We start from the raw sequence: 27,631 nt of genomic DNA on the forward strand, positions 1-27,631 counted from the left end.
TTTCTTTATTGGGGATAATAAATATTTTGATCTTAATCTCAATTTAAACTTTAGTTAACGTGGTTGGTTTTAAAGAGCGTTTTTTAAATATTGAGGGTTTTATGTATATATATATCTATATATATATAGATATATATATTATATTAAAATTATATATATATAAATTTTATATTATATATATATATTATATAAAAGCTACTTAGATGCCACCAAAGGCTATAGAAATCATTGTCATGTGGGCGCCGACGACCTCACCAAGATGGCGTTGCGCTCCGCCACCGTTGGCCAGTCTTCCCAAGCGGGCGCATCTCCTCTAGTGATAAAACTCATTGCCAAACCTATAGCAAGAGCTCCACCTAGTGGCCAAACGGAAACACAGCTTTCTCAACAATCTGTACATTTTAGTTGGAGCTTCTCTAAAAAATCATGGAACACTGTATGGTGTTAACAATCTCATTGGTTTATTATTCCACTAATACTGCCTCAGAATAATGTGAATATGTTCAAAACATATGTAGATTATTAATGTACTTCTATACAAATATGTCTAAATGTGTAAACTGTGTGAGTGGATTGAAAGAATCGTGAATGGAATCGATCCAGGCTCTGATGAATCAAATCACTTCTGGAAATGATTGGTGATTCCAGGCCCTAGCAGTGACCATCTCATGTTAGATGCATCACCCAACCAGGCAGTGTCTGTTCAGTGTGACGTTGCAGTTTGGAGAAACATGCAGGATTTCTGATGAGCTTCTGTTTGTGAGGACAGGAGCTGGAGTGTCTGCAGGATCATCTGGAGGACCTGGTGCAGAGCTGCAGGGACGTCGTGGGCAACCTGACAGAGCTGGAGTCGGAGGTTGGAGCTCAGCAGACACTGTGGATTTCCTCACTGCGCATCACAAATACAAAGCAGAGAGCATGACTGTGTGTTGTGTTGTTTAGGACATCCAGATAGACGCGCTGCTCATCAGAGCCTGTGAGCCCGTCATTCAGGCCCACTGCCATGTGAGCACATACACATCGGTTCAGTTGATACTGTCGGCCTAGGGAGCATACGCTCACATCAGTTCACACTGAACGGGATTTGCGCGTCAGGGACAGTTTCAATGCTAAGTCAATGTACGTTTGTGATCAGAGGTTCTGCAGCGCAACTTGAACATCGGGCACGGCGGTCTGGCAACTGAATGTTTTGGGTGGCACGACAAAAATTCTGATGCATGCTGATTATTTGGCCGCGCTGATCTTTGCCGTAGAATTTGCATCACATCAACCAATCAAGAACTCAGCTTTGGCCCGTGACGTGTTGATGACACCATCAGCGGTTGGAGTCCAAAAAGTCCATCTCCCTCTGACCTTTATGGTATTTTTCTTATTTGTTTAAAAGCAATAATGAAAAGGTCCTCCAAATTTTTATATTTCCCCTCCTTGGACTAATGCGGGACAGGAAGTCATCAAACTGGGTCACAGAGAGATGGAAATACTGCTGAAAGTGTCCGTCATTCAGAAGCGGCAGTAGACTCGCTGTAATGGGAGAGTCTCTGGATGATCCCATGAATCCAGACATGGAGACGTGATTACTGATGGTTTTGTAGAGCTCTGCAAAATAAATAAAGCTCTACTCTTAACATCATCTATGTTTTCCATGCATAGACTGTACACTCACTGGCCAGTTTATTAGGTACACCTCTCCAACTGCTCAATACCTTGTTGACACCAGAGTTCAGAGGAGAATGGCCTATGCAGCTGATAGCAAGACAACAGGAACTCAAAGAACCACTGGTTCCAACCGAGGTCTGCAGAAGAGCATCTCTGAAAGAACAACACGTCCAACCTGGAGGCAGATGGACTACAGCAGCAGAAGACCACACCGGGTACCACTGCTGTCAGCTAAGAACAGGAAACTAAGGCTACATTTCACACAGACTCACCAAAACTGGACCCTAGAAGATGGAAAAACGTTGTCTGGTCTGATGAGTCTCTATTTCTGCTGCCACATTCTGATGTAGGGTCAACAGCATGAAAGCATGGATCCATCCTGCCTTGTAGCAACGTTTCAGGTGTGTGATGGTGGTGTCATGGTGTGGGGGATATTTTCTTGGTACTTTGGACCCCTTTGTACCAACTGAGCCTGGCTGAGTATTGTTGCTGACCATGTCCATCCCTTTCTGACCACAGTGGACCATCTTCTGATGCTACTTCCAGCAGGATAAGGCTCCTTGTCATCAAGCTGGAATCATCTCAGACTGGTTTCTAGAACATGACAATGAGTTCTCTGGACTCAAACGGCCTCCACAGTCACCAGAACCCAGTAGAGAACCTTTGGGATGTGGTGGAACGGGAGACCAGCATCATGGATGTTCAGCAGACAAATCTGCAGCAACTGATGCTGTCATGTCAACATGGACCAAACTGAGGAATGTTTCCAGAAGACAGTTCTGATGGCAAAAGGGGTCCAACGTTGTACTAGCAAGGTGGACCTGATAAAGTGGCCAGTGAGTGTATTTGATAAATACAGTGGTGGACAAAATAGCTGATTCCCCCTCAGTTAAAGACAGAAAGTCCACAATGTTCACTGAAATGACTTGAAACGTTCATAAGTAACAATAAATTAAAATTAATTAAAAATTAAATACCATATTTTCCGGACTATAAGTCGCCCTTTTTTTCATAGTTTGGCAAGGGGTGCGACTTATACTCCGCAGCGACTTATATTAGAAATAAATTGAAATAAATACATTGTTAACCCTCCTGTTATGTTCATTTGTGAGGAACAGAGATGATGTTCCTGGCTAAATTTGATGTATGAGGTATGTTAAGTGTTAAGAGTATGTTAAGTGACTCAGAGAATCAGCAAACTTTTTTTTACAGTAAGATCTTGAAGGCTAACAACATAATATTCTATTTTCCAATGATTTCATAGATTCAGAAATGCAATAAAAGTGAAAACTGTTTCTACAAATACATGATGAATACAGAGTATTAGTTGGCCAATGATGCTTCATGAAAGGAATAAATAAATAAGTATGAGAAAGAATTATGGTGAAATTATTAGATAAACAGTCTGCTATGATTGTGTCATATAAGGTTGTGAAAGTTAAAATGCGACTTATAGTCCAGTGCGACTTATCTGTGTTTTTTTCTACTTTATAATGCATTTTTGGGCTGGTGCGACTTATAGTCCGGAAAATACGGTAATCAAAATGAGCCATTACTTTTGAGTTGTTGTTTAACAGAAGTATTTAAAAAAACTAACTAATGAAATATGGCTGGACAAAAATGATGGTTCCCATAACTTCATATTTTGTTGCTCAACCTTTTGAGGCAATCACTGAAATGAAACGGTTTCTGTATTTGTCAATGAGCCTTCTGCACCTGTCCACAGGTATTTTGGCCCCCTCCTCATGAACAAACTGCTCCAGTTGTCTCAGGTTTGACGGGTGTCTTCTCCAAATGGCATGTTTCAGCTCCTTCCACTGATGTTCAATGGGATTCAGATCTGGGCTCATAGAAGGACACTTCAGAATAGTCCAAGGCTTTTCTCTGAGCCATTCTTGGGGGTTTCTGGCTGTGTGTTTTGGATGGTTGTCCTGTTGGAAGACCCATGACCTGAGACTGAGACCAAGCTTTCTGACACTAGGCAGCACATTTCTACCCAGGATGCCTTGATAATCTGGAGATTTCATTTGACCTTCACAACTTCCAGACCTCCTGTGGCAGATGCAGCAAAGCAGCCCCAAAACAGAACTGAGCCTCCTCCATGTTTCACAGTAGGGACAGTGTTCTTTTGGTTGGATGCTTCATTTTTGAGTCTACCAACATGGAGCTGATGTGCCTCACCAGAAAGCTCCAGTTTGGTCTCATCATTTTCCCAGAAGCTTTGTGGCTTGTCAACATTCATGTTTGCAAATTCCAGTCTGTCTTTTTGATAATTTCCTTTCAACAGTGGTGTCCTCTTTGGTCGTCTCCCATGAAGTCCACTCTGTCTCAAACAACCATGAATGGTGCGATCTGACACTGATGTAGCTTGATCTAGGAGTTCACCTTTAATGTCTTTGGAGGTTGTTCTGGGCTCTTTGGATACAGATCCAACTATCCGTCTCCTCAGTTTGTCATCCATTTTCCTCTTCCATCGTCCAGGGAGGTTGTCTACTGTCCCGTGGGTCTTAAACTTCTGAATAATATGTTCCACTGTGGTCACAGGAACTCCAAGCTGCTTAGAGATGGTTTTATAGCCTTTTTACCTTTACCGTGTTTGTCTATAATTGTGTTTCTAATGTCCTGGGACAAGTCTCTCCTTGGCTTTCTGTTGTCCATGTTCAGTGTGGTTCACACCTTTTCACTATTTGTCTCCCTTTAAATAGGCAGACAGACTGATTCTGGGTTTGAAAACAGCTGTGATGTCAATTAAAGGACAAACCTGAGTTCATCATGACCCCCTGGACAATTAGTTCTCAGTCTTTTATGGAGGTACCATCATTTTAGTCCAGCCATATTTCACTAGTTTGTTTTTTTAAATAATTCTGTTAATCAACAACTCAAAAGCAATGGCTGATTTTGATTATTTATTTTTTAATACATTTTCATTTATTGTTACTTTTGAACGTTTCAAGTCATTTCAGTGAACATTGTGGACTTTCTGTCTTTAACTGAGGGGGGCCAACTATTTTGTCCACCACTGTACATAGTCAATCCTTTCATGTAGCAACGAGGGACAGTAGCTCCTCCCATACGCAGCAGGAGCATCTATTAATGAACACATTTCTAAATGAGCATCCAACGGTAAACTGGCTGCATGTGTAAACACTGAGCAAATCCCGTTCATTGTGAACGCAGCATTAGCTTTTGTGGAGTCACGTGCATGTGGAGCGGTTCGCCAACCGGCTCAGTTGTCTGTGTGCCTGCAGGATGCGACAGACAACCAGATGGACACCGGTGTTCTGATGGAGTGTTTGGTCCAGAACAAACACCAGAAGGAGATGAACGACAAATGTGCAGTCGGGGTCACACACTTCCAGCTGGTCAGTTCTTTCTGCTTCTCTCTAAAACACCAAAAAACTTTCTTCACTGAAGAGATTAAAGACTGTAAGTCATTTGAATGATGCACATTTCATTCATAACAATAAGATCCAATAAGAAAACGGGTCAAATGTAGATTGTATCCACTAAATGAGGTCTTTTCAGACAGTTTGCTGGAACAGCTTCCTCCTCCTGAGCGCTGTGAGGAGGTCTGATGCTCTAGTCTGTCATGGGTTCATGGCTGATGAAGAGTTTGGGGTTGTCTTCATGTGAATGCTGGGAAACAGTCACAGTCTTCCCAGCTGTTTGAAGCATTCTGGTATCCAACGGTTCCTCTGCCGTTTCTTCCGTTTTGATCTGAGTTGGAGCAAGAGAAGCTTCAGATCCTTTATAGACGTTGTGATCTTTGAAAGTTAAGAACTCTGGCATTTTGTCACAGAGCTCTTTAATCCAGACACGGATTTTAGAACTTCTTATGATCAGAGTTTGATTTTAACATCTGTGAGTTTGCAATGTGCTAAATTTGCAGAAGTTTAGAGGTGAGGACTTCACTCAGTGAGTTCAGATTAGGATGCAGGCTTCCACTGGGCTCCTGGATGACTTCAGGCCTTTTATTAGACCATTTCCAGCTGAAGAACAGTTTCCTGCCAGTCCTTCCACCTGTGGCCAATATTCTCCTGAAGATGTATTCGTTCCCCATGACTGAAGGAGCTTTAGCCCCAAATGAAACCCAGTAAACCTGTAAGAAAGCTTTACAATCATGAGAATGAAAACAAAAATCCAACGATGAAAATAATAGAAAATAACTAAGAAAAGCAGCAGAAATGAAGCCGTGTAGAGTAAACTAAGTAAAATGGCCTGTAGTAGCTTCAGGGTTGAGTACTGTCCATGGTGATGTATTATCACAATAAAAAAGATCAAGTCAAACTTTGACTGAGCCTCCACCAGGAAAAGCCTCGCGCTTTCCCCGCTGATGGAAGCTACACACACGGATGACCTACAGGAGACGCTGACTGACCTTATGCTACACTCAAGGACTGGCTCCTGACTGTCCGTGCACAAATGCTGCATGCACGGGGCGTGCACGTGATGCGTAAGAGCCTGTAGGACGTCCACACAAACTACACTCAGTCGGTTCAACGTTTCACATGAACAGCACTAACATGCTGCTGTGCAGTGTGCAGGATTTAGGGGTTGAAGACAATGAAAAATCTTTATGACACGCCTGCGTCTCACATACTTCACCCTAACGTGTTGTAACAGTGTTCCCTATGACCTGTTGCTCGTAGCATACTGGTAGGATCAAATGTGCATGAAGACGTCTCTATGGATTCACTGAGCGCTCTGCAACTATTGTCCAAGTGAAGGGACAAGATGTCCTTTAGAGATTCCACTGGGTTCTTTTAATCCTTGTTCATGTGGCCCAGGACCAGTTTGAAGGATCCTGATGGGGACATGTGCAGCAAGGACAGTAAGAAAAGGGAGTCCAGCAATAGACCCCTGAGGCACCCCACAGTGATGAGGAAGAATGAAGAATGCTTCATGTAATGAGAATAAATGAATCCACTTGTCACCATTGTGTGCTCAACTTTCAGATTCAAATGAAGGATTTCCGGTTTTCCTATAAGTTCAAGATGGCCTGCAAGGAGGACGTTCTGCGTTTGTGTCCCAACATCAAGAAGAAGTGGGCTTTCAGAAGAAAACATTCAGAGCTCTTTTATTGATGCGTGGAACTGACAGTGTCCGTCCTCTGCAGGGTGGACGTGGTCGTCTGTCTCAGCACCACCGTGAGGAACGACACGCTGCAAGAGGCCCGGGAGCAGCGGGTCTCTCTGAAATGTCGGAAGCAGCTCCGTGTGGAGGAGCTGGAGATGGTGAGCACACTGGGCGTTTCCTAAAGCTGAGGCCTGGAAAGCTTAGCATCACATGACTGAGCTCTTCATGTCTCAGTCAGAGGACATCCGGCTGGAACCGGAGCTGTACGATCCCTGCAAGCCGGACATCAGTCGTCTGTGTCCCAACGTGCCGTTTGGTAACGCCCAGGTAACAAATGTCAGGGGAGGTTTGTGTACTTCCTCTGGATCTCCTTCACCCTCTCCCATCCTTCTCCTCCTCCTTGCGTCTGTTTCTCACACTCCTCAGATGATCGAGTGCCTGAAGGAGCAGAAGAGGCACCTCAGCCCCCGCTGCCACCAGCGGATCTTCAGGCTGCAGGAGGTGGAGATGAGCGACCCTGAGCTGGACTACCAGCTGATGAGGGTCTGCAAGCAGATGATCAAGGTACATTTCTACACCATTTCTACACTGCGTGTCTGCAGCTGTGAACGTGGAGGGGGCGTGTCTGCAGCTGTGAACGTGGAGGGGGCGTGTCTGCAGCTGTGAACGTGGAGGGGGCGTGTCTGCAGCTGTGAACGTGGAGGGGGCGTGTCTGCAGCTGTGAACGTGGAGGGGGCGTGTCTGCAGCTGTGAACGTGGAGGGGGCGTGTCTGCAGCTGTGAACGTGGAGGGGGCGTGTCTGCAGCTGTGAACGTGGAGGGGGCGTGTCTGCAGCTGTGAACGTGGAGGGGCGTGTCTGCAGCTGTGAACGTGGAGGGGGCGTGTCTGCAGCTGTGAACGTGGAGGGGGCGTGTCTGCAGCTGTGAACGTGGAGGGGGCGTGTCTGCAGCTGTGAACGTGGAGGGGGCGTGTCTGCAACTGTGAACGTGGAGGGGGCGTGTCTGCAGCTGTGAACGTGGAGGGGGCGTGTCTGCAGCTGTGAACGTGGAGGGGGCGTGTCTGCAGCTGTGAACGTGGAGGGAGTGTGTCTGCAACTGTGAACGTGGAGGGGGCGTGTCTGCAACTGTGAACGTGGAGGGGGCGTGTCTGCAGCTGTGAACGTGGAGGGAGTGTGTCTGCAACTGTGAACGTGGAGGGGGCGTGTCTGCAACTGTGAACGTGGAGGGGGCGTGTCTGCAACTGTGAACGTGGAGGGGGCGTGTCTGCAGCTGTGAACGTGGAGGGGGCGTGTCTGCAGCTGTGAACGTGGAGGGAGTGTGTCTGCAACTGTGAACGTGGAGGGGGCGTGTCTGCAACTGTGAACGTGGAGGGGGCGTGTCTGCAACTGTGAACGTGGAGGGGGCGTGTCTGCAGCTGTGAACGTGGAGGGAGTGTGTCTGCAACTGTGAACGTGGAGGGGGCGTGTCTGCAACTGTGAACGTGGAGGGGGCGTGTCTGCAGCTGTGAACGTGGAGGGGGCGTGTCTGCAGCTGTGAACGTGGAGGGGGCGTGTCTGCAGCTGTGAACGTGGAGGGGGCGTGTCTGCAACTGTGAACGTGGAGGGGGCGTGTCTGCAGCTGTGAACGTGGAGGGGGCGTGTCTGCAGCTGTGAACGTGGAGGGGGCGTGTCTGCAACTGTGAACGTGGAGGGGGCGTGTCTGCAGCTGTGAACGTGGAGGGGGCGTGTCTGCAGCTGTGAACGTGGAGGGGGCGTGTCTGCAGCTGTGAACGTGGAGGGGGCGTGTCTGCAGCTGTGAACGTGGAGGGGGCGTGTCTGCAGCTGTGAACGTGGAGGGGGTGTGTCAGCAGCTGTGAACGTGGAGGGGGCGTGTCTGCAGCTGTGAACGTGGAGGGGGCGTGTCTGCAGCTGTGAACGTGGAGGGGGCGTGTCTGCAGCTGTGAACGCCAACCAGAGTCTGTTATGGGATGGAAAGTTTTTCTAATAAGACAGTCAGTGGTGATCTGGTAGGGGACACGTGAGTGCCCCCCCCCCAAAAAAAAATCCTCCTATCCCGCTAGACTAAAACCCCCCATTTCATAATCAGAATCAGAATCATTTATTGTCATTGTACATGAGGATACAATGAAATTGCAGCAGCTTTGGAGTGAAGAAGTTAAATAAAATAAAAATAGAAATAAAATAGAAATAGAAATACTGTATTTACACTCTTAACAAAAAATGAACAAAATGTACAGAACTGGTAAATATTAAATATTTGTGGATAAAATAGAATGGAATGAGATAAGTTGCTGTGAGCGCAGCATTATAAATATTGAGTTACTGCACAGTCAGGATATTGCAGGCATTGTAGCAAAAGTCAGAGTGAGGTGTGGTTCAGGGCGCCCCCACTATCCTGTCACCTTCCTGCTACGATGACCGTATGTTGATCTGTCTGTGTAGGACAGTTTCCTGGGGGGGGGGGTTGCATGCAGGGTAAAACAATGAACAGGTATAGGGTTGGGGCGGGGCTTAGACTCACCGCTTATGATTCCAGACAAACTAACAGCTGCTTCCTAATAAAACATAGTTGTCATCCATAAAATGAATATCATTTATTGGGTCTACTGGATTTAAATAAAATACATAAATAGATGGAGTCTGCATCAAAGTGGATCTGTTTCCATCATCTTCACTCTAGTGTTTGACAGACAGAAAAGTCTATTCACGGTTGTGGAAAATGGACAAAAGATCAAAGGAAACATTAAGACTAAAAATAATGTAATTAAATCAATATCATGACAGCATTTTGAATCAATACAAGTATCACCAAATGGTGATATATCAGCAAAAACATCATCTAGTGTTTTGGCTCCCTGTGCTTTCATCTCAGTGGGAAACTGATCCACATGGATCTTTGAGAGGTTCAGGTTGGAGACCCCTGGTCTGGATGTATGAGCTGCTTGGTGCTCTAAGCCCCTCAACCAAATATGACATTATACCTTTTTCCATCATCATCTCTGAAAAATACCTTCAGTTCATTATTTTGGTTATTTTCATCTGTCTGCCCAATCAAGATCACGGTTAGATCTGTGTGAACAATCCTGCTGATGCTGGTCTGTTTCCTTCTCTTTTTAAAATGACGTTTGACTCAAACTGATCAGAGAATTTTCTTCCTGAAACTGAGTGTTGTACATAAAGAAACAACACTTTTCCAGCTAGACAGAGGGGCTGCTTTACCCTGAATATCAGTGGCCTCATCAGTCCTCATCCTCTCAGACGTCTGAAAGCTTGATGTTTCCACATCAACGGAGAAAACCTGGCAGGCTCTGCCATTGTCCTCCACAATGGATGTTTAGTGTCACCTTGTTGTCATAGCGACAGCACCCGTTGCCCGGTTACAGCAGCTGTGGCGTCCTTTAACCGTGCCTCAGTGGGTGTGGTGGCTAACGGGGTCCTGAACTGCTCCTGCAGCGTTTCTGCACTGAAGCAGACGCCAGGAACATCCTGCAGTGCCTGAAGCAGAACAAGAACAGCGAGCTGATGGATCCCAAGTGCAAGCAAATGATCACCAAGAGACAAATCACCCAAAATACAGGTAAACACCTGGAAACAGGTGGAAAACATGCAGCAGCTGAAGTCCGCCGCTGCCTTCATCTTCCTCCTCTGCCTCTTCCAGACTACAGGCTCAACCCCGTCCTGAGAAAAGCTTGTAGAGTCGACATTCCCAAGTTCTGCAAGTCCATCCTGAATAAAGCGAGTGAGGACTCTGAGCTGGAGGGTCAGGTCATCTCCTGCCTTAAACTGAAGTACGCAGACCAGGTGAGACACATCCACCTGGGCCGGGCCGCTGCAGGAACTGAAGGGGAAACATCCGTGGTGTGAAGCTACAGGCTCTGTTTTGGCTTTTGTTCAGAAGCTGTCTTCAGATTGTGAAGACCAGATCCGGGTGATTCTCCAGGAGTCTGCACTCGACTACAGACTGGACCCCCAGCTGAAGGTGCACTGCTCTGAAGAGGTAAAAGAAAACAAAATGTTTCCACAGTGGGAGGTGTAGACGCTCTGTGGTTGATGTCATGAAACAAATGGATTCAACTTCCTGTTTCTGAAGGAATGTTTCATGTTGAACAAAGAGAAAATCCCAAAATATTACAAAGATCTGGAAGCAGCAGTTTAAGTCGTGTTCCCGTTAAGTGTGTCTTTGACCATAAGCCCCCCCCCCCCCCCCCCCCCCAACATGAGCTGATAGTCTATAGGGAAGCCCCCCCCCCCTGCATCCATGGCCCTCAGCTCTTCCTCACATCTTTTTCTCCCTAAAGCCTTTAGGGTTGCTGGAGCCTATCCCAGCTGCACGTTTCCGTGACGGTGCTCCTCCTGATTGGGCGTCTCTGTTCAGGAAGAATCCCCCAGAATGCTTTGCTCTGAACTTTGCTGCTTCCACCTGCAGATCTCCAGCCTCTGTGCCGAGGAGGCGGCTGCTCAGGAGCAGATGGGTCAGGTGGAGGAATGCCTGAAGGTCAACCTCCTCAAGGTCAAACACGACGACTGCAAAAAGGTAAACTGACGTCCGGGAAAGGTCGTCACGTCTCTGTGAAGATGAGGGCGGAGTCATGAGCCGTGGCGTTTGTCTGCAGGAGGTGCTGAACATGCTGAAGGAGAGTAAAGCCGACATCTTCGTGGACCCCGTCCTCCACACTGCCTGTGCTTTGGACCTGAAGCACCACTGTGCGGCCGTCACGCCTGGGAGGGGCCGACGTGGGTTTCCCATGATGCTTCAGTGCAGAGCAGCTGCAGTTGGCTCACATGCCGCGGTTCCATGTGCAGAATGTTGTGATGGCATCATAGATTAGAATCCAACCGTGTAGATGGACCCAGAAGAACCTGATTAGAACAAACGTTCACACGCTCTCAGTGGGAATAAATCATTTGGACATCCGCACTTCTCTCTAAAATACCGGAAGAGGAGACCCGTCCTGCTGTAAACGAGCCGAGCTGCAGCTCCGTATTATACGAGACGATCTTCCAAACGTGCTTTTATTAATGTTACGGTTATTATGAAGCGTCTGTTCGCTCATCATTTGAATTTAATCCGTGTGGTCAGTGATTTCTCTGTGGAAGAAGCCAGGACTAAGAGAGGCTAACGGGCGCTAACAACATTTAGCCTCTGATGAACATAAAACGCTGCAATCTGCATCCTGGCTGCACGTTAATATGTGGAATAACATCAGCCTTTATTTTGTCGGGACACGACAGGAAACACAAATCCAGGTGATTGTTAGCAGCATTTCTGCTTTAGGCTCACACACCGCCCCAAAGCCGCTGTGAGCTGACGGTCCGAGCTCTGCCCGGACACACGGTTCTACCGGGAGACCCGGTTCTCCTGAGTCCAGCAGCTCGTTCTCCTAGAGCGGCGGGACGGATGGCAGTCTGAAGCGTCCCACACGTAACACAGCATCCTCCCCTCATCACAAAGTTAGAAGTCCAGCTGCTCTGCTCAGAGACTCGGTCCACCGGCAGCTGAGCCTGGACCGAGCAGGGTCCAGACGTCAGGAGGCACGAAGCCCCTCCCTGGGGGGGCGCTCCCTCCCGGGGGCTTCCGTCGCACCGGGCGTCGCGGACCAGCCGGTCGGTCCTGTTTGCGGTCCAAAGCCTCCTCTGGAGCCACACGTCTATGCGTGACGTAAACCAGAGCAGCAGTGACCCAGGATCAGAATGAAGTGTTTCCATGAACCACAGTCAGATCAACAATCAGCAGAACCAGCTATCTCCATCAGAATAAATGCTGATCGGGGCAGAATGTTCTGAACGCCGTGTTGACATGACGCATTTCATCCTGATCAGACCTTCATGTCATTACTTTCTCCATGGAAACGCAGCTACTGACAGATGTTCAGTCACATCTGGAGCTCCATGAAAGGCGTCTTTCATGGAGCTCCAGATGTTTGCTGCACCCGCTGCAGGTCAGTCCAGACTTCCAGGATGAAGCTGCGCTGCTGTAAAGCTGCTTCTTCCTCGTCCTACTGTAGGGGGCAGAGACTGCTTTCCTGCCCCTGCAGTGGGTTGGGTTTACCCTCAGAGGTTTCTACAAGGGTTCTGGCTCAGTTAGGAATGTCCTTGAAACAGTGGGATGCAGACTCTGAGGGTCCAAAGACCACCAATACAGGTCTAGTCCCTGACGCACAGAGATTCCTCCAGTTTCTCCAAATCTTTGGATATTGTCAGGCTCTGAAAAAGAGGTGGACAACTCTTCTTCCTCAGTCTTTGGTCATCTCTGAGACATGAGGATTTAGTTTTCTATCTGATCTCAGACCAGCAGTTAGGTTCCAGAATATTCTCCTTCTCCACAGCTGCAGCAGCTGATTTGGTGGATGAAAACGAATCTCATTGTTAACATCTATGGTTTGATGTTTCTGTGTTTGGTTGTGATGCTTTAAAGTTCTCTGGCACTTCTGTCACTCAGAGATGTCGTGTCTCATGGAGGCCTTGCAAGTCAAGCGAGTCCGTCTGCAGCCCGAGTGCAAGAAAAGACTTCAAGACCGCATCGACATGTGGAGCTACGCTGCAAAGGTCACAGCGCTAGCCCCGCCCCTTTCCACAGCTCCATGTCAGGTGGTTCCAGTCTGTGCGACGTGCTTCTCTAAAACGGGTTTCTTCTGTTTGGTCTGCAGGTGGCGCCAGCCGAGGGCTTCTCAGACCTGGCGGTGCAGGTGATGACGTCGCCCTCCAAGAACTACCTCCTCTTCATGGTGGCGCTCAGCGTGTGCGTCCTCTTCCTGGTGGGGCTGCTGTGCGGCCGGATAACGAAGCGAGTGACGAGAGAACTGAAGGACCGGTAAAGAAAGAGCTCTGACAAGACCGGACTCTTTCTGTATCCGCCCCCCCCCCCGAGGCTCGGTCTGCACGGCGCCAACATCACAATCTAAACCTAAAACACAAGCGCTCCGCACTGGTAGCTCCGCCCATCTGTTTCCAGCTGCTGCTGGGGAGGCGTGGCCTTCCAGCTGCTGCTGGGGAGGCGTGGCCTTCCAGCTGCTGCTGGGGAGGCGTGGCCTTCCAGCTGCTGCTGGGGAGGCGTGGCCTTCCAGCTGCTGCTGGGGAGGCGTGGCCTTCCAGCTGCTGCTGGGGAGGCGTGGCCTTCCAGCTGCTGCTGGGGAGGCGTGGCCTTCCAGCTGCTGCTGGGGAGGCGTGGCCTTCCAGCTGCTGCTGGGGAGGCGTGGCCTTCCAGCAGCATTCCACCAGATGAGCTGCCGCTTTCACACCCGCCCCCCCTTTGCTGAGGCTTTTGGTGAGTTCAAGCAGAGACTCTGTCTGCTGACGCCTGACTTTAGCGTGGACCCCCCGCCCCCCACTGTACGTTTCCAAAAACCTTCAGGCCTGGTGAGGACTGGAAACCAGAGTCAAGCCGATTCTCACCAAACACGTGACGGACATGTTTGATTGTGTTTTATTTATTCTTCTGCTCCGTTTTGCTCCGTTTTGCTCCCGTCTGGATGATTGTTGATGCCTTGGTTTGTAAAGAGGCCGTCCTTTGCTTTTGTCGTGCGTCCAGCTCCAGAAAAGCATGTCCAAAGCGAGTCTCACTGTCAGCAGACGCAGGTCGAGTCAGAAACGACCCCAGATTGTCCCGGATTTGATCTGCCCAGTTTGAGGCCAAAGACACTGGAATGTTCCTTATCGTAAGAAAGACTAAAAGACAGTTTTATTGAAATATTCCCTCTAATTATTGAAGTTCAGACCAGTTGTGACGTTTCAGAGGCTTTTTATGTCCAAACTAGTCTGAACTGAATCATTTCAATAACAGTTCCCTGAAAAACTAAAGCAGCCAATCTCCTCATTTGACTAGAAAGCGTTTTAGAAGTTATTAATCTTGACAAAGCCGACTTATAAAAATGAAAAGCAAAGCATGAAGACAACTTTAGAAAGGTCACAGTCTGAAAGCAGCAATGCTGTGAAGAAGCTGCTCTTCCTGAGGTTTTCTCAGCATCAGAATAAAACTTTCAGCACTTCACTTCTCATTCAGATCATGTCCAGAAGGTTGTTTACTCTGCTTTTTCATTCTCTTCATTTGTACTAACGTTGAACATTTTTTAAGATTTTAACCTGGTTTTGGTTTCCAGAAAAGATGGAAGTTGCAGCTTTAATTTGTTTTTTCAAAGATTCAGGAGTTAAATTAAAAAGGATTTTCTCCTAAAAGGAACTGATTTGTTCCCTTTTATTGGACTAACTTGTTATCAGAACAGTACCGGGTCAGTACCAGACACTGCAGAAGATCTGGGTCATGAAGTTCAAAGGACAACATCATCTGCAAACAGACTAAGAGCAGGCAGAGAGTCTGAGTCCGGTTCTCTCTGCAGACTCGGCCACAGACTCTCATACTGCAAGGCCCCCCCATGAAGAAATCCAGGAGGACAAATGTTTCGGGTCCAGACCGGAACCATGTCTCACTTCTCTTATACCAGGAATGAATCTAAAGGGTTGAAAATAACATTTAAAAGATGGCGTGAAGTAAGAGACCAATACAGTCTAATACATTTGCTCAGGACTCTGGAAGACTTTAGGAATTTAGCAACACGTGATGTGGCTCATGGATCAGCGTCTGTCCCGTGTTTCTGCTGCAGAAGCAGCTCCTCTTTCAGTGAAAACTGACGGAAAAGTAAGTTCACAGATCAGAACTGTTTAGATATGGAACAATACAGAATTGTTTGACCATTTAAAAGGTTTGCAGGATTCTTTACAGTCATTTGAGCTGTTTAAAGGCCACAGCAAGGGGAGGGTTTGAACGCCGATGCCTGCAGAGGAAAAACGAGGAACCCCCTGCTGTTTTGTGCCTGTTGGGCTGAAAGGTTTGGAGTGACTGATCTTTGGTTTGACTGATCTTTGGTTTGACTGATCTTTGGTTTGACTGATCTTTGGTTTGACTGATCTTTGGGTTGACTGATCTTTGGTTGGACTGATCTTTGGTTGGACCGATCGTTGGTTTGACCGATCTTTGGTTTGACCGATCTTTGGTTTGACCGATCTTTGGGTTGACTGATCGTTGGTTTGACTGATCTTTGGTTTGACTGATCGTTGGTTGGACTGATCTTTGGTTGGACTGATCTTTGGTTGGACTGATCTTTGGTTGGACCGATCGTTGGTTTGACCGATCTTTGGTTTGACCGATCTTTGGTTTGACCGATCTTTGGGTTGACTGATCGTTGGTTTGACTGATCTTTGGTTTGACTGATCGTTGGTTGGACTGATCGTTGGTTGGACCGATCTTTGGTTTGACCGATCTTTGGTTTGACCGATCTTTGGGTTGACTGATCATTGGTTTGACTGATCTTTGGTTTGACTGATCTTTGGGTTGACTGATCTTTGGGTTGACTGATCGTTGGTTGGACTGATCTTTGGTTGGACTGATCTTTGGTTTGACTGATCATTGGTTTGACTGATCTTTGGTTTGACTGATCTTTGGTTTGACTGATCTTTGGTTTGACTGATCTTTGGTTTGACTGATCTTTGGTTTGACTGATCTTTGGGTTGACTGATCTTTGGGTTGACTGATCTTTGGTTGGACTGATCGTTGGGTTGACTGATCTTTGGGTTGACTGATCTTTGGGTTGACTGATCTTTGGTTTGACTGATCTTTGGTTTGACTGATCTTTGGTTTGACTGATCTTTGGTTTGACTGATCGTTGGTTTGACTGATCTTTGGGTTGACTGATCGTTGGTTTGACCGATCTTTGGTTTGACTGATCTTTGGTTTGACTGATCTTTGGTTTGACTGATCTTTGGGTTGACTGATCTTTGGGTTGACTGATCGTTCGTTGGACTGATCTTTGGTTGGACTGATCTTTGGTTGGACTGATCATTGGTTGGACTGATCGTTGGTTGGACTGATCGTTGGTTTGACTGATCTTTGGTTGGACTGATCTTTGGTTGGACTGATCGTTGGTTGGACTGATCGTTGGTTGGACTGATCGTTGGTTGGACTGATCGTTGGTTTGACCGATCGTTGGTTTGACCGATCTTTGGTTTAACAGATCTTTGGTTTGACTGATCTTTGGTTGGACTGATCTTTGGTTGGACTGATCTTTGGTTGGACTGATCTTTGGTTGGACTGATCTTTGGTTGGACTGATCGTTGGTTGGACTGATCGTTGGTTGGACTGATCTTTGGTTTAACCGATCTTTGGTTTGACCGATCTTTGATTTAACAGATCTTTGGTTTGACTGATCTTTGGTTGGACTGATCTTTGGTTGGACTGATCTTTGGTTGGACTGATCTTTGGTTGGACTGATCTTTGGTTGGACTGATCTTTGGTTGGACTGATCGTTGGTTGGACTGATCGTTGGTTGGACTGATCGTTGGTTTGACCGATCTTTGGTTTAACAGATCTTTGGTTTGACTGATCTTTGGTTTGACTGATCTTTGGTTTGACTGATCTTTGGTTTAACCGATCGTTGGTTTGACCGATCTTTGGTTTGACCGATCTTTGGTTTAACTGATCTTTGGTTTGACTGATCGTTGGTTGGACTGATCGTTGGGTTGACTGATCTTTGGTTTGACCGATCTTTGGTTTAACCGATCGTTGGTTTGACCGATCTTTGGTTTGACCGATCTTTGGTTTAACTGATCTTTGGTTTGACTGATCGTTGGTTGGACTGATCGTTGGGTTGACTGATCTTTGGTTTGACCGATCTTTGGTTTGACTGATCTTTGGTTTGACTGATCGTTGGTTCGACTGATCATTGGTTGGACTGATCGTTGGGTTGACTGATCGTTGGGTTGACTGATCGTTGGGTTGACTGATCTTTGGGTTGACTGATCTTTGGTTGGACTGATCGTTGGTTGGACTGATCTTTGGTTTGACTGATCTTTGGTTTGACTGATCGTTGGTTTGACTGATCTTTGGTTTGACTGATCTTTGGTTTAACCGATCGTTGGTTTGACCGATCTTTGGTTTGACCGATCTTTGGTTTAACTGATCTTTGGTTTGACTGATCGTTGGTTGGACTGATCGTTGGGTTGACTGATCTTTGGTTTGACTGATCGTTGGTTGGACTGATCGTTGGTTTGACCGATCTTTGGTTTGACCGATCATTGGTTTGACCGATCTTTGGTTTGACCGATCTTTGGTTTGACTGATCGTTGGTTGGACTGATCTTTGGTTTAACCGATCGTTGGTTTGACCGATCTTTGGTTTGACCGATCTTTGGTTTGACCGATCTTTGGTTTGACCGATCTTTGGTTTGACTGATCGTTGGTTTGACTGATCTTTGGTTTGACTGATCTTTGGTTTAACCGATCGTTGGTTTGACCGATCTTTGGTTTGACCGATCTTTGGTTTGACCGATCTTTGGTTTAACTGATCTTTGGTTTGACTGATCGTTGGTTGGACTGATCGTTGGGTTGACTGATCTTTGGTTTGACTGATCTTTGGTTTGACTGATCGTTGGTTTGACTGATCGTTGGTTTGACTGATCTTTGGGTTGACTGATCGTTGGTTTGACTGATCTTTGGTTTGACTGATCTTTGGTTTAACCGATCGTTGGTTTGACCGATCTTTGGTTTGACCGATCTTTGGTTTAACTGATCTTTGGTTTGACTGATCGTTGGTTGGACTGATCGTTGGGTTGACTGATCTTTGGTTTGACTGATCGTTGGTTGGACTGATCGTTGGTTTGACCGATCTTTGGTTTGACCGATCATTGGTTTGACCGATCTTTGGTTTGACCGATCTATGGTTTGACTGATCGTTGGTTGGACTGATCTTTGGTTTAACCGATCGTTGGTTTGACCGATCTTTGGTTTGACCGATCTTTGGTTTGACCGATCTTTGGTTTGACTGATCGTTGGTTTGACTGATCTTTGGTTTGACTGATCTTTGGTTTAACCGATCGTTGGTTTGACCGATCTTTGGTTTGACCGATCTTTGGTTTGACCGATCTTTGGTTTAACTGATCTTTGGTTTGACTGATCGTTGGTTGGACTGATCGTTGGGTTGACTGATCTTTGGTTTGACTGATCGTTGGTTGGACTGATCGTTGGTTTGACCGATCTTTGGTTTGACCGATCATTGGTTTGACCGATCTTTGGTTTGACCGATCTTTGGTTTGACTGATCGTTGGTTGGACTGATCTTTGGTTTAACCGATCGTTGGTTTGACCGATCTTTGGTTTGACCGATCTTTGGTTTGACCGATCTTTGGTTTGACCGATCTTTGGTTTGACTGATCGTTGGTTTGACTGATCTTTGGTTTGACTGATCTTTGGTTTAACCGATCGTTGGTTTGACCGATCTTTGGTTTGACCGATCTTTGGTTTGACCGATCTTTGGTTTAACTGATCTTTGGTTTGACTGATCGTTGGTTGGACTGATCGTTGGGTTGACTGATCTTTGGTTTGACTGATCTTTGGTTTGACTGATCTTTGGTTTGACTGATCGTTGGTTTGACTGATCTTTGGGTTGACTGATCGTTGGTTTGACCGATCTTTGGTTTGACTGATCTTTGGTTTGACTGATCTTTGGTTTGACTGATCTTTGGGTTGACTGATCTTTGGGTTGACTGATCGTTCGTTGGACTGATCTTTGGTTGGACTGATCTTTGGTTGGACTGATCATTGGTTGGACTGATCGTTGGTTGGACTGATCGTTGGTTTGACTGATCTTTGGTTGGACTGATCTTTGGTTGGACTGATCGTTGGTTGGACTGATCGTTGGTTGGACTGATCGTTGGTTGGACTGATCGTTGGTTTGACCGATCGTTGGTTTGACCGATCTTTGGTTTAACAGATCTTTGGTTTGACTGATCTTTGGTTGGACTGATCTTTGGTTGGACTGATCTTTGGTTGGACTGATCTTTGGTTGGACTGATCTTTGGTTGGACTGATCGTTGGTTGGACTGATCGTTGGTTGGACTGATCTTTGGTTTAACCGATCTTTGGTTTGACCGATCTTTGATTTAACAGATCTTTGGTTTGACTGATCTTTGGTTGGACTGATCTTTGGTTGGACTGATCTTTGGTTGGACTGATCTTTGGTTGGACTGATCTTTGGTTGGACTGATCTTTGGTTGGACTGATCGTTGGTTGGACTGATCGTTGGTTGGACTGATCGTTGGTTTGACCGATCTTTGGTTTAACAGATCTTTGGTTTGACTGATCTTTGGTTTGACTGATCTTTGGTTTGACTGATCTTTGGTTTAACCGATCGTTGGTTTGACCGATCTTTGGTTTGACCGATCTTTGGTTTAACTGATCTTTGGTTTGACTGATCGTTGGTTGGACTGATCGTTGGGTTGACTGATCTTTGGTTTGACCGATCTTTGGTTTAACCGATCGTTGGTTTGACCGATCTTTGGTTTGACCGATCTTTGGTTTAACTGATCTTTGGTTTGACTGATCGTTGGTTGGACTGATCGTTGGGTTGACTGATCTTTGGTTTGACCGATCTTTGGTTTGACTGATCTTTGGTTTGACTGATCGTTGGTTCGACTGATCATTGGTTGGACTGATCGTTGGGTTGACTGATCGTTGGGTTGACTGATCGTTGGGTTGACTGATCTTTGGGTTGACTGATCTTTGGTTGGACTGATCGTTGGTTGGACTGATCTTTGGTTTGACTGATCTTTGGTTTGACTGATCGTTGGTTTGACTGATCTTTGGTTTGACTGATCTTTGGTTTAACCGATCGTTGGTTTGACCGATCTTTGGTTTGACCGATCTTTGGTTTAACTGATCTTTGGTTTGACTGATCGTTGGTTGGACTGATCGTTGGGTTGACTGATCTTTGGTTTGACTGATCGTTGGTTGGACTGATCGTTGGTTTGACCGATCTTTGGTTTGACCGATCATTGGTTTGACCGATCTTTGGTTTGACCGATCTTTGGTTTGACTGATCGTTGGTTGGACTGATCTTTGGTTTAACCGATCGTTGGTTTGACCGATCTTTGGTTTGACCGATCTTTGGTTTGACCGATCTTTGGTTTGACCGATCTTTGGTTTGACTGATCGTTGGTTTGACTGATCTTTGGTTTGACTGATCTTTGGTTTAACCGATCGTTGGTTTGACCGATCTTTGGTTTGACCGATCTTTGGTTTGACCGATCTTTGGTTTAACTGATCTTTGGTTTGACTGATCGTTGGTTGGACTGATCGTTGGGTTGACTGATCTTTGGTTTGACTGATCGTTGGTTGGACTGATCGTTGGTTTATTCTCCTACATAAAGCTCCTATTTGAAATCATATAAAAGTATTTTAGAAAATCGTTGATGAAGAACAAAGAAATCTTTCACAAATATGATCGAGTCGTGAATCAGAATTCAAGTGTTTATTGTTCCTTCAGAAAATATTTTTTTTACAGAGGAAAGGACGTCTGACCATCAGAACAGTTTTTTCTCCTCACTTGGTTTCACCTGTGCAAGAACAAAATGTTTTTTCAAGTTTTAAACTGTACAAATGTAATTTTTGGGCAGTTTTCATAAACTACTCCATGTGAAATGAAAAAAAATTAATCATTGTGAGGATGAGGTTTATTGTACAGAATTAGTTAATTAATTTAATAAAATTGTCTGCAGTTTTCAAATCTTTGACTTATTTTGAAAGCCAAAAAGTCCAAAAATCCCATCGGATGCTTTTTTTATGGATACATAGATGATTTATCTCTCGTTTCCCATGCGTCCCTTTCATTAGCATACCGCTAAAACCACCCGGGTGAGCTGAAACAGAGGCGGTGCCCTGGACAAACACTGGACACGCCCCCAACCCTCCTACCTCATACAAGCCCCGCCCTCTGCAGAACCCGACACAGGTTTTATGACTTAGCCTAAAAACGTCACTTTAACGTTGGGTCATCTAGACCCACTGGACAGTGCGCTGGACCTTTTTGCTTCAATGATAGCACAAGGGATAAACCATGAACCAGCAGCTACTTGGTGGCATTCATGCTTATGTTACTGCAACACACACCCATGCAGACCAATTGTGGGCTTCAGATTGTGGGAGGGAGACTTTCAATTTTATTTCTATAGCCCACCTTCACAACAACAGTCGTCTCCGTGGGCCTTGTGCCTGTAATTGTAAAGTAAACATACAATTAAAAAGGATCATAAATGCATAGAATTCAATAGAATAATACTAAAACTTTAAACTGACTAAACTGGACATCCCTGCCCTTAGACCCCCCTTCTCTGTAAGGAAAAACTCCTAAAAAAAACGGAACCTGGAAAAAACGAAGAAACCTCAGGGGTGTCCACATGAAGGAGGGATCCTCCCCCAGGACGGACAGGCATTTACCAGAACTCTTAGAGAAGAATGAACTTATCTAACGCTACAACTACACATGTAAAGTCCAGCAGACGAGCTTCAGATGAAGTTGGGGGGACGGCTGGGGGCGCGAGTCGTCAAGCCACGAGCTGTCAAACTTTACTAAGTTTGAAGAAACATAAAGAAGACAAAAGAAAAAGTGGGCATTGATCTCAACACATCTGAGTAAAAGATTTTGAAAGATCTGTTTTATTACTTCATTAAGTGGTGGATGTCTTTCCTTTTTAATCTCTACCCTTGAAGGTTTCTGAAACTTGGTGACAGTCTTCCCTCTGTCCTTCCTTTACACATCCTCCATTATTATCTTTCAGAGTCTGTACCATTAACCAAATGTTGCTTCATATATTACCCCTCCATCAGTACATGTGGTCGTATTTGGCCCCTAGTGAGTGTTCATTTGGCCCCCGCCTGCATTCCTTCATCCTTGGGGTGTTTTTCTTCTTTCTAATCTGGACGCTGATGTTTCCTTTGATCTTTTCTCCATTTTCCTTTTGTCTGTCAAACACCAGAGTTCAGATGAGGAAGATGATGGAAACAGATTCACTTGGATGCAGACTCCTTTCTAGTTTTTCTTTACCTTTTCATAAAATCCAGTCGACCCAATAAAGTAGATTCATTCTATGGATGAGGAATATTTATTATTAGGAAGCAGCTGTTAGTTTGGTGGGGGTCTGGAATCATAAGGGGTGAGTCTAAGCCCCGCCCCCACCCGCCTCTCCACCTGGTCACCTGCTCACATCTTCCGCAGCCAAGAGTTTTCCCAAAACCCCCCTTCAGTATTTTGTAGTGTGGGTAATGGCAGAGGTCAAAGGTCTCCTGTAGGCCTTTGCACTGTGGCTGCTGTTTTGGTCCATTGCTCCATGCGGATCTTCTCCAGAGCAAAGATGTTTGGGGGGTTTTGTTGGAAAACACAGACTTTCAACTCCCTTTGAGGTCCAGAAAGTGGCTAGAACCCTCGAGAACCTGAAAGTATTTGTAAAAATACTAAAACCTTATGTAACAGTCAGCTGTACCTGCTGTTTGTCCCAAGTGTTCTGCTGCCGTCAGTGTGAATGTGACTAAAGAACTTCTAAGAAAGGTCCAAAGTGAATGAAGCGCTGAGTATTTACTGTTGGATTTTTAGGAGAATAAGCCTCATTTTCTGCTGCATTCAATTCTTTAATAATCAAACGTTGGGATTTCCTGGATTCTGGTTTCACATTCTGTGTTCCTATGACAAACGTTACAGACCAAGCTCAGCGTTTAGTGGAACAAAGTGCAGAGTCAAAGTCTGACAGGAAAGTTGTTGCTTCACTGCGACATCATGGTGCTTGTAGTGCTGAAGAGCTTCATGCATGAAAGCAGGACTTACCCACCAGTTTCAGAGACTTCAACAGACTTACTGACCTGCAGCATATTTTCTGTAGATGAAACAAAGGCGTCTTTGGATTTGAGCGCTTCAGGATTCACTCATGAAGAGCCTGCAGTCCCGCTGACAGAACTGTCCTTTTTCATGAGGAAACTGGTCTGTAATATTCCTAAAACCCATTTTAGTTTATTCATAAAGCAACCCCTGTGCTTAATTAACACCCCCCCCCCCTTCCATTGAGGTGTCCCCCCTACCATGACAAAGGTGGATAAAGGTGGAAAGATTTCATGTAATCCATGGACACCAGTGAAGATCACAAATCATTGAAGAAAAAAGGTTCAGAGCACTGTCTAGTGGGTCTAGATGACCCAACTGTCTAGTGGGTCTAGATGACCCAACTGTCTAGTGGGTCTAGATGACCCCACTCCCAAAGTTAAAGTGCCTAGGATAGAACAAGGGTTACCGTCTCAAAAAAGTTATTAGAAACTGGAATAATCTGGATTATTATCTGGTTCTGGAGTTTGGATCAGTCTGTGTTCAGTCCCACATGTTTACGTCAAACACTTCAAAGAAGGAATCAGGCAGGAAATGTGGAGTGAAACTCCAAAAAGACAGGAAGACAGACGGCATTCCAGGTGCAGAAAGCTCTTTATTTCAGCGTGACAGAGCGTCCATCCTCCTCTTCCTCACATTCAGAGGTTACAGGTTAGTCTAGACGTTCACATCAGCAGAGCGGCAGAGAAGGAAAGTCCCTGAAGCGGGATGACAACCGATGAAATGAGAGAAAAAATGACCCCCCCCAACACCTTCGGTTTAACTGACTGCAAAGGAAAGAAGAAAACGGTAAAAACCATCAACGTTTCCAACAAAAAGGCGGCACCAGCTGGAAGAGTCCATTGCAAATCTAAACTAAACCACAAAAAGTTGAAATTTTAAATTCATGAAACCCAGAACCAAAGGTCAAAGTCCAACGGAGTTCCACAAACGTTTAGATGGACATAAACCTCAGGAAGCTGCGCGGCTTGGCTTGAGTGTCCGTCTCTGAACGCAGAAGAGGCGAGCCGCCTCGGGCCTCAGGGGACATTTTTGAGACGTGGAACAACAGGTCGGCGTGGAGCCGGCTCCTCCTGAGGGACGAAGGCCGGACGTTTCCCTCTGCGGCCTCCCGCCTAACCGCGGTCTGACCCCAACCTTCCCCGGTTTGTGGTCTGCAGACCCCGGTCCATGCGGACTCACAGTGTTCTGGTCTGAACCGGGTCGGGTCGATCGTGGCAGGAGGGCGGCCCGTCATCAGGAGGAGGCGGCTTGAACGTAGTTGGCTGGGTAGAGGCCCACCTGCCCACTGCTCAGCTGTCCTTTACACCAGCCCTGCTCATCTTCCTCCCCCAGCTTCAGCAGCTGCTCACCTGGACAGAAACACGGACGTCCCGGAAAAAGTCTGACGGCAGCTTTGATTGTTCATAGTCTCTGGATTGTCAACTGACTTTCTTAGGTTTTTCTGTTATCAGACACGGATGGGGGTTTTCCGTGTGCCGTGTGACACGCCGTGTCAGGTATGTGGGAAAACCCCCATCCGTGTCAGATTGTGCATTTTTGAACTTCATAAAACTTGCACTAGCAGACAGCAGAGGGCGCTTTTGAGTCATGTGACACGGTTTTACTTTTCCATGCAGGAAGGTCAAACTCTGAGGCACAAAGCGTGACCGCAGAGGATTGACCTGAACAGTCACCTGTGCATCCATGTTCACCTGCACACGTGTGTTTGTGCTCCAAAGCCTTCTTCCCATGATTCCTGTCGTTTCTTGGTAATAAAGTCATGTTTCTACACTGCAGGTGAACTGACTTTCATTGAACAACGTGGTGTGCATCTCTCTCAGAATCATTTAGAAGAACAGTCTGTCTGTCCACGCGTGTTCAGTCAGAACAGTCTGGCTCTCTTCACAGCACAGAAACGGCTCTCCTCAAATTCAGCCACGACCTCCTAGCTGCTGATTCCGCCTACTCTTCATCCTCCTCTTCCTCGACCTGAGCTCAGCCTTCCATAGCATCTCTCATACCGTCCTAGACAGACTGTCCGCCACAGGCGTCACAAACATACCTCTCAACTGGTTCCACTCTCAGACTGCACCCAATTTAACCCATTACAAACATTCACTTCCCACACAGCTCCTGTCAAGACAGGTGTCCCCCAGGGCTCCGTCCTGGGGCCCCTGCTATTTATCATTTACCTTCTCCCTCTTGGTCGGATCCTCCGTAAAAACAAGATTGACTTCCATTGTTATGCAGACGACACTCAGCTCTAAATTCCTCTCTTCCTCCCACCTCCCTCACAGATAGAGGGATAAGAAGGGGCGGCACGGTGGTGCAGTGGTTAGCGCTCTTGCCTCACAGCAAGAAGAACCCTGGTTCAAGTACGGCTGGGGGACCTGCAGAAGAACACCAATGGGGGGCCTTTCTGTGTGGAGTTTGCATGTCCCCCCCCCCCCCCTGCATGCGTGGGTTTTCTCCAGCTTCCTCCCAGCGTCCAAAAACGTGGGTGTGTGATTGTGGCCCTGAGACAGACTGGCGAACAGTCCAGGGATAGGCTCCAGCAGCCCGTGACCCCAAAAGAGAGAAAACGGGTTTAGAAGATGAATGAATGACTGATTAATGAGAAAACTGAATGTTTCCTGATCGGCACTAAATCCATTATAAACAGCATCCAGAACTTCTCTATGTCCCCCTCCCCCCAGGTCAAGAGTCTGGGTGTCATCTTCCACAGCCCCCCCTGTGGTCTTCACCCCTCCCTCAGTCCTCATTCCACAGCCGTCCTGGTTCACAGTCTAGTCACATCACTCCTGGTCTGCAGCTCCACTGGCTGCCAATCACACACCAGATTACATCACATACTCCTGAATCCATCCACGACCATCATACCTGTCAGATCTTGTTCCTGTAGCCACACCCACCCCCCAGGTTTTAAATCCATCTTTTAACCTTAACTATTACCTACGGCGACCTTGGGTTCCTAGAAGGTCGCTTAACAAATACGATGTGGCTTATACGCGGCTCCATACCTGCTTTGAAGCTGAGCTCGTCGGCCTCCTGACCCGTGTAATCATAGAGGGCTCGGACCGGCACCCCCTCCGTCCGCCCCTCATCCGGGTCAAACTCGCCCACGCCGTTCACAGCCCCCGCCTTCTTCGGACTCTCGTCATCCGACCAGTCGGACGAATAATCCTTCACCCTGAAAAGGAGCAGAGAAGCTTTCAGAGCTCAGAGGACGGCGTCCTTCAGCCCGTCTGCAGTCTCAGACGGGGACGCCGCGTCTCCTCACGCTGGACGGTCCCCCCCTCCTGACTGACAGGGGGGTTTCCGTGACAGCATCCAGCCTTCAGTCCATCACTTTGACGCTGTTTCGTGTTCCAGCGACCGTCTGAAAAGAGGAGCGCTGCAGGGGCAGAGGTCGGGACGCACATATTCTAACTCCTCCCCCAGGATTTCTCCTCCTCCGTTCCTCTTTCCGTCCACGCCACGGTCAAACATGCAGAAGCTGCTTCCAGTCTGCATGTTTTCCATCTGGTCTCCTGAACACACAGGAGATCCGCCTTCCTTCTTTCCATCATGTCCACCGACTCTCTGTCAAAGTCTCCATTCAGACTTCAGTCCTTCACTCCTGTCTTTCCTGTTCTCCTCTCTGGTTCTGCGTCTCCTTCTTCCACCAACAGACGACCCGTTTCCACCAGAACGCTGCGGTCAGCAGCACCGGTGGGTCCCTGTCCACCCAGATCACCACCGATCTGCTGCTGTTGGTGGTTGGCATGACTGACAAACGAAAATGTTTCAAATATGCAAATGACCAGAAGGATCAGTCAGAAACAGAACCACTTTAGCCTGATCGATGCATCAGCTGTATGGAACAGTTCACCTCTGAACTGGTCTGTCAGGCGTGTTGTGACATAAAGTGTGTTTTTCTGCAGTTCAAGTTCACATTTGTAACTGTTGTTTATATTTTTAAAGATGTCTCCTTCCTCGGACGATGAAATGAAACAGAGATGACAAACAGCGTCAGAGCTGCTGCTGATGTCACTGCGACGAACCAATTCAAAGTAGTGGGAAGCCGAGTTGGTTTGGAAGCTGTCAGAGGTACGGTCAGGTCAGGAGGTCAGGAGGTCAGGAGGTCAGGAGGTCACCGCTGGTCTCGCCTCTGAAGACACTGAGAGACGTGATCCTAGTCTGGTGTTTAGTCTGGAATGGACGCCCCCACAGATCCAGTCTACTTTCCGG

At 46.8% G+C, this 27,631-nt stretch overlaps 2 protein-coding genes across 8 annotated transcripts in view; one reads left to right on the forward strand and one right to left on the reverse strand.

The window, feature by feature from the left end:
* The window catches only part of LOC101160143 (Golgi apparatus protein 1), a 60,290-nt gene extending 45,384 nt beyond the window's left edge, over positions 1-14,906 (forward strand). Inside the window, exons 13-26 of one of the 4 annotated variants that reach the window (XM_023951386.2) lie at positions 770-856; positions 943-1,005; positions 4,905-5,018; positions 6,612-6,700; positions 6,773-6,890; positions 6,967-7,059; positions 7,159-7,296; positions 10,184-10,307; positions 10,389-10,531; positions 10,626-10,727; positions 11,157-11,264; positions 11,344-11,464; positions 13,170-13,276; positions 13,378-14,906. In XM_023951386.2, the coding sequence (XP_023807154.1) occupies positions 770-856; positions 943-1,005; positions 4,905-5,018; positions 6,612-6,700; positions 6,773-6,890; positions 6,967-7,059; positions 7,159-7,296; positions 10,184-10,307; positions 10,389-10,531; positions 10,626-10,727; positions 11,157-11,264; positions 11,344-11,464; positions 13,170-13,276; positions 13,378-13,545 (1,575 nt within the window). In that variant the 3' untranslated portion in view covers positions 13,546-14,906. The remainder of the gene's footprint in view (positions 1-769; positions 857-942; positions 1,006-4,904; positions 5,019-6,611; positions 6,701-6,772; positions 6,891-6,966; positions 7,060-7,158; positions 7,297-10,183; positions 10,308-10,388; positions 10,532-10,625; positions 10,728-11,156; positions 11,265-11,343; positions 11,465-13,169; positions 13,277-13,377) is intronic. The other 3 variants (XM_023951391.2, XM_023951393.2, XM_078944113.1) reach the window with 3 other exon arrangements.
* A 9,088-nt stretch (positions 14,907-23,994) lies between these two features.
* The window catches only part of pacsin3 (protein kinase C and casein kinase substrate in neurons 3), a 28,213-nt gene continuing 24,576 nt past the window's right edge, over positions 23,995-27,631 (reverse strand). For all 4 annotated transcript variants that reach the window (XM_023951406.2, XM_023951412.2, XM_078944114.1 and 1 more), the window contains 2 exons: positions 26,422-26,591; positions 23,995-24,771 (listed from right to left, as the gene is read on the reverse strand). In XM_023951406.2, the coding sequence (XP_023807174.1) occupies positions 24,656-24,771; positions 26,422-26,591 (286 nt within the window). In that variant the 3' untranslated portion in view covers positions 23,995-24,655. The remainder of the gene's footprint in view (positions 24,772-26,421; positions 26,592-27,631) is intronic.

The sequence above is a fragment of the Oryzias latipes genome, chromosome 3 (assembly GCF_053564925.1).
Source record: "Oryzias latipes strain Hd-rR chromosome 3, Olatipes_Hd-rR_3.1".
Lineage (NCBI taxonomy): Eukaryota > Metazoa > Chordata > Actinopteri > Beloniformes > Adrianichthyidae > Oryzias > Oryzias latipes.